Consider the following 5,931-nt stretch of genomic DNA (forward strand, 5'->3'; position numbering starts at 1 on the left):
TGAACCCAGTGGGAATTAGGAACTTTGGTAACGATGCCACCCCAGAGCAAGAATATCATACAAGGTTTCATAATTTTAGATTGTAATTAGGGAAAAGCAAAGATGGGAGAGTTAAATGTTTTCATTTAGTTCTATTGTTTTAGCGATTTTAAATACTTTATTTCAGTGCATGTGTGCAAGTGCCTAAATGTGTCCTTTTAGACACAATAAGCTGGCAATTTATTTTATTACAATTTACAGTGACACTACTAGCCCCCATAAGTAACATCTGCCCATGAAAGATTGTGGTGCCTCTTTTTGAATGGACTTATTGTATCTAAAAATACATATTTAGCCATTGTACACATGTCCCCAAGCACTGAAAGCAATGTAATCAAAATTGCTAAAATTATAGAAGAAAATTAACACATTTTAACACTCATCTTGTCTTTTCTCTAATTACAATCTAAATATGAAATCTTGTAAAGGTGTCCATTCAGTCAAGTTTGCGATTCTATGTGGTGATGTCAGACGGAGAGAGAGAAAAACAGAGAAACCATCACTCCTCGTGCTCATGGCGGAGGGCGTTGTAGAAGCCATGGAAATCACTGGGCAACACCTGCTTCATTTCTTGCAGATGTTTGAAGTTCATCGCTTTAATGGTGCGGCGGCAGGTGTAGAGTGGGGACACTGTGATGTTGCTCTTCTTCCTCAGTGATGGGGACTCGTAGGGCTTCCAGGCGTCTGAGTGGTCGATCTTGTACTCCATACTGCCATCAACGTTGTACCTAGGATGAATACAAGGACAGTGACAGGGGAGAAAAGTCAGGTTTTAATACTCATTAAATAATGTTTGTTTTGGTTTCCGCAGCCATGTCATTATTATGTATTCAAATACCTGATTGCTCAGAGGTCATGCACGGTGGGATCCCCAGTGACCTTTCCCGGGCGGATGGCTTTGCAGAGGTTCACCTGGCTGAAGTTTTTGAAGAAAGTGTGGTCTACATACTTCACTTGGTATGGCCTGGGATTGGTACGGGCTTCCCGGATGGCAACGACATACTCAGCTGGAACGCAGATGTCTCTGTTCCTCAGTCTTCTCTCAATCACACTGTGCACAGGATGTACTCATCATAAGAGGGATGTTCTTCGAGGAAGTGCACGATGCACGAAGCAAACTCGTTGGCAGAGAGACCAGCTTCACCCTCGTGCCATAAGTAATTTGATGCATCATGTGAAGTCATGTCATACATGGTAAAGTTATGGACACAGAGCTTGGTCTTGAAATAGAGGGATGAGGCCTGTAGCTTGGAGCAGAGCAGGAGCCCCTGAAGATCCATGCATGTCACCAAGGTCTTCTCACCTGCCTCGTCTTTGTCCTTCTGCTTCATGGCTTGTGCAGTGTCCTTTTTGTTGCAGTGCTCCTTCCATGTGGCAGCCTCAATGTTCCCAGCCTTGAACGCACAGCAGGTATCACACTGGTCTTTCTTCGGGTGAAAAAGAGAGTAATTCAAACATTAAACATTCTGGTGAACACTTGCCTTGACAGCGCCTGGATGCCATGGTCTGCACTGGAACGGATATACTCTGCATGGAGGTGATTGATGGACTTGAACACAGGCTCCAGGTACATCTTAGTAGCCTGATCTCAGACTCAGCTCACGCTTTAGTCTGAAACTGTGCTCTATTCTAAGCGATTTACAGGGAGGGACTTTTTTGCGAGCGCGCGCGAGTGATCGACACGCACGGTGGACGCGACGCACGGTCGCGGACTGTGTGTGTGTGATTGTGTGTGTGTCTCTGTCTGTGCCAGTGACAGAACTGCAACCAGAAACATGTAATCAACATAAACAGCTTGGTGAACTCAGCGCGTGCGTGTGTGTGTGTGTGCCTTCCTCAGCCTGCCTGTGTGTGAACTTCGTTTGAATCATTTCAACTGCTGCGCGGATTGGATATTCGTTAGACCCACCCCCCACCCCCCGCGCTCATTGGAGCAGCCGAAAATAAAAAGTGATTCCTGTACTCAGCTCCAGACCAGAGAAAGAGTCCACTCTGAGAGTGGGCGGGGTCTCTGGTCTGGAAGCAGGCTAACATCTTAGAGGACGAGGACCGGCAGTAGTGCGAGGGAACTTTTGGAAGGTCCAGAAGGAAGGTCTTCAAGAAGTCAGACTCCTCTTTCCTTACCCTCACCCGCTTCTGCTTATCTTCCTCAGTAGGGCTTTTCCCTCTTCTTCCTACCCACTTCAAAAAAGACCACTGCTTCAAGCCTAGGGTTGACAGGAACATGCGTTGGCACACTCCGAGTCTCCTGCCATCTACGACAAGGTGACAGAAAATGGATGCCGACCTCCTGGATTTCTCTGCTCCTGTCCTCCGTCGCTTTACACTGCTCACCTCTACCAATGATGCAACATAAATCTTCCTCTCCTCTCTCAGTCTAATTTCTCCCAGAAGTACTTGAAGATCTCTTCTCGCTTCGACTCTTCCACTTCTCTGCAGTGCAGTTTACTGGACCTGTGGCCGGCTGCAGACTGACATGACACACCCATTTTTCTTCCCTCCTTTAACACTGACTCTCTATTCTTCCTAGGCCAGATATGACTGGCCTATCATTCTACGCCTCTTCTGGATGTTGTTCTTCCAGCCCTCTGGATTTCTCCTCTTCCTACAGAGACCAGCATCAACACCTGAGGAGTCTTCTTCCACCTCAAGTCCTATATTGTGTCACAAAAAGAGAGAAGATTTGTCATTCAGACCATTAGTGTGCGAGTCTCTCTGTGTGTATCTGTGCAGCCCCTTGCGTGCACATCTGTGTGGGTATGTACATGTGTACTGTATGGATGTGTAGTTGAAAGAAAAGAGTTAAATAGCAAACATGCACCATGCAAGATACTACATTACACACATGTGCATCAATGTGTCCATATTAATAATGACAACAACACCTTCATTTCCAGATTCCGATTCACCAGGAGAATCACCATGTTGGTCACGTTCAGGTGTCCAGTTTCGATCAAGCGGATCTGGGAAAGAAAGAGGAACAAACAGAATGCACACGTTGACATAATTCAGTGTTGCTAGGACTTTGCATTCTTTGCTCTGGCTGACTTAAGCCTGGTTGTACACAAACCTTCTTCGTCCCCACTTGTGTCGTCATCCTCAACTCCTTCAGAATCTTCATCCTCCACATTTGAGTCCGGCTCAACTCTGTCTGCACCTAAAGAACAGAAAAGAAATATGAGATGTTCTCACATTAAGTGTGAGGCGCTTTCTGGTCATGTACAGTATGATTCTGAAGGAAAAAAATGAAAATGCAACATTCAGCAGTCACTATTTGTGTTTATTACAGTGATTATTAATAATAATACCTTCATATCCAGATTCAGCAGCACCAGAAGAATCACCATGTTGGTCACGTTTAGATGTTAGGGTTAGTGGTCGAGTGGATCTGGGAAAGAAAGAAACAAAATGAATGCAATGTTAACACACCTGCAATTCAGTGTCAGGCTTTGCTCTGGCCAATAGCCTCGGTTCCCTGGCACTTGTTAGTTTTACACCAACCTTCTTCTTCCCCACTTAAGTAGTCATCCTCAATTCCTTCTTCGCCTCCCTCATTTGAGTGAGGCGCAACAACTTCTGCTGCAGAAAAAGAGAAGAGACTGAATGTCAAATAGAAAACATGCAGCATTGACAATAATGCAAAGTGTCACATGTGTGCGTCATGTTTTTGTATGAAAGACTCTATACAGCTATTAATATTACCTTCATATCCAGATTCAGCAGCACCAGGATTATCCAACTCTAATTTAAGGTTCCATGATGAATCAAACCCTCTGGTAAAAACATAAGAGGAACACAATGTACAGTGAATGCAAAGTAGAAATTACATTGCCAAGATGTTGCATCCTTTGCCCTTAATCTGTTTTACCACAAACCTTACTTCTCTCTCAGTGGGTGTGTGTGCGTGCGACAAAGACAAACCTTCAATCTCCTCAATTGATGAGTCCTCCACAACTGCTTCTCCTGCTGCTTCTCCTGCTGAAAGGGGAAAAAGGTCACACAAATTAATGAAATGGCTACTTTTTAAGATTGTGATACTACAGCAGATACTGATTAACAATTTGTGTTAAGGTAATAATACTATGTTTGAAACTAGTACAGCAACAATTCAAAATGGGTACTTAGTGCATGTTTAGGGATTTGTAACTAGGACAGCAGGTACAATACAAAACCACACATATGTGTTTCTATGCACTATAATTCATAACACACCACACCACATACCTTCACTCCCAGATTGAATCAAAACAGCTGACCCAGCACTGGCAGCATCAACTTGGTCACAATCAAGTGCATCTTGGAAAGATACAGATTATCATTAGAACACTGAATACAGCAGCTAATTATTGTAATTCATGATTAAAACACTTTGATTTCCAAATTAATCACACAAGTTGCACCACAGCCAGAATCACTACACACATCATTAAACTGAGCTGACTTATTCCTATTTTTCTTTCTATTTTTTTTTATCCCACAAACCTTCTTCGCTGCTTTCACTGCTCTCTAGTACAGTCTCTGCCTCGTCATGTCTGCCCCTGACATACTTGACGCTAACCAAAGCACACAGCTCCTCCATAGAATACATCATCCTGAAATGTTATACTGAAAATAAAAGGAGAATACAGGGTTAAAATCAAGGGTAACACAATGGTGTAAAGAAATTAAGTACATTTTCTTAAGTACTGTACTTGAGTACAATATTGAGGTATTTGTACTTGACTAGAGTATTATCAATTTCCAATACTTTTAATCCACTATATCTCAGATCCAAATATTTTACTTTTACTCCACTACAAGCTGAATTATTTCCAATTTCCAATACTTGTACTCCTCTATATCACAGATCAAAATTATTGTACTTTAATACACAACAAGCTGAGTGCCTTTGGAGTACATTTACTCCAATGCAAGCTCACAGTGCGACTCATTGTGAGCATGTAGATCTGCCATTTTCAAAATATTTGAAATGGGACATTCTGCATAGAGTACTTTTACTTTTGGCACTTTAAGTACATTTTGATGCCAACACTTTAGCCATTTTATCAAGTACATTTTGAATTCCAGACTTTTACTTGTAAAAGAGTATTTCTACATTACATTATTGATATTTGTACTTAAAGTAAATATTGAGTACTTTTACCACACGTAATGGTACGTTTTTGTCCAGATGGAACCAAATGGACCCTTTATGGACCCGTTAAGGGTCCATTTGGTTCCATTGACACTCTATAGAAGTTGTTGTGCTGGCAGCTTAATGTAATGGTACGTTTGTGTCCAGATGGAACCAAATGGACCCTTTATGGACCCGTAATGATGTAGTAGCCTATTATAGACGGAGCTAAGATGCTAATGAGGCTAGCGTTAATATTAAACTTTCTTTACATCAAATAAAGACCCCGGACTAAACCCTAAAAGACACTACTGCTAAGCACATTTAACAAACGTTTTAATAGATAGATTGCTGTATTTTATGATAATAATAGCGACGTTATCTTACCTTTCTCTGTCTGTCGGCTCTGCTGTGAAGACTGTAGCATAGTTACATACGTTTCCCTTTTATAAATAAAAACCGATGACAACACTAACAAAAAAAATGAACGGTAAAAAGATGAAGCATCCAAATAAAACGTATTTTGACAAGTGATAAAAGTAGAAAAAAGTGAAAAGAAAGCATTTTTATCTAACGAAGACGACAACAACACAACACTGTCTGTGGACGAACCGGAAGTACACAAAACGCCTCTGCGCGCCCGCCCCTTCCCCCTTCTGCTTGAATACTATACTAAAAGTATTAAAAAGAAAAGTACAAGACAGCTACAGTTCAGTGATACAAGGTCAACTAAAAAGAGAAATAAAAAAGATGTTGGGGTGTTTTTTTACACTGGGGTA

At 41.9% G+C, this 5,931-nt stretch overlaps 1 protein-coding gene across 1 annotated transcript; it reads right to left on the reverse strand.

The window, feature by feature from the left end:
* Nucleotides 1-1,967: 1,967 nt before the first annotated feature.
* On the reverse strand, nt 1,968-4,699 carry LOC308283673 (uncharacterized protein). Its single transcript, XM_080724142.1, has 9 exons — nt 4,522-4,699; nt 4,264-4,335; nt 3,961-4,017; nt 3,742-3,812; nt 3,541-3,618; nt 3,348-3,427; nt 3,110-3,196; nt 2,925-3,002; nt 1,968-2,693 (listed from the first exon to the last, which is right to left on the reverse strand). Exons 6-9 carry the CDS (start codon nt 3,384-3,386, stop codon nt 2,589-2,591), a joined length of 309 nt encoding a protein of 102 aa, XP_080580268.1. The 5' UTR covers nt 3,387-3,427; nt 3,541-3,618; nt 3,742-3,812; nt 3,961-4,017; nt 4,264-4,335; nt 4,522-4,699; the 3' UTR covers nt 1,968-2,588.
* Between the last annotated feature and the right edge of the window lie 1,232 nt (nt 4,700-5,931).

The sequence above is a fragment of the Nannobrachium achirus genome, assembly GCF_963921795.1.
Source record: "Nannobrachium achirus genome assembly, chromosome: 4".
Taxonomy (NCBI): Eukaryota; Metazoa; Chordata; class Actinopteri; order Myctophiformes; family Myctophidae; genus Nannobrachium; species Nannobrachium achirus.

Coding starts and splice junctions, on each gene's coding strand:
- LOC308283673 (XM_080724142.1), bottom strand. CDS start 3,386: ATGGTGATTCTTCTGGTGCTGCTGAATCTGGATATGAAG. Junction 3,197..3,347: donor TGCTGAATCTGGATATGAAG/GTATTATTATTA, acceptor TCTGTTCTTTAG/GTGCAGACAGAGTTGAGCCG. Junction 3,003..3,109: donor CACAAGTGGGGACGAAGAAG/GTTTGTGTACAA, acceptor TTTCTTTCCCAG/ATCCGCTTGATCGAAACTGG.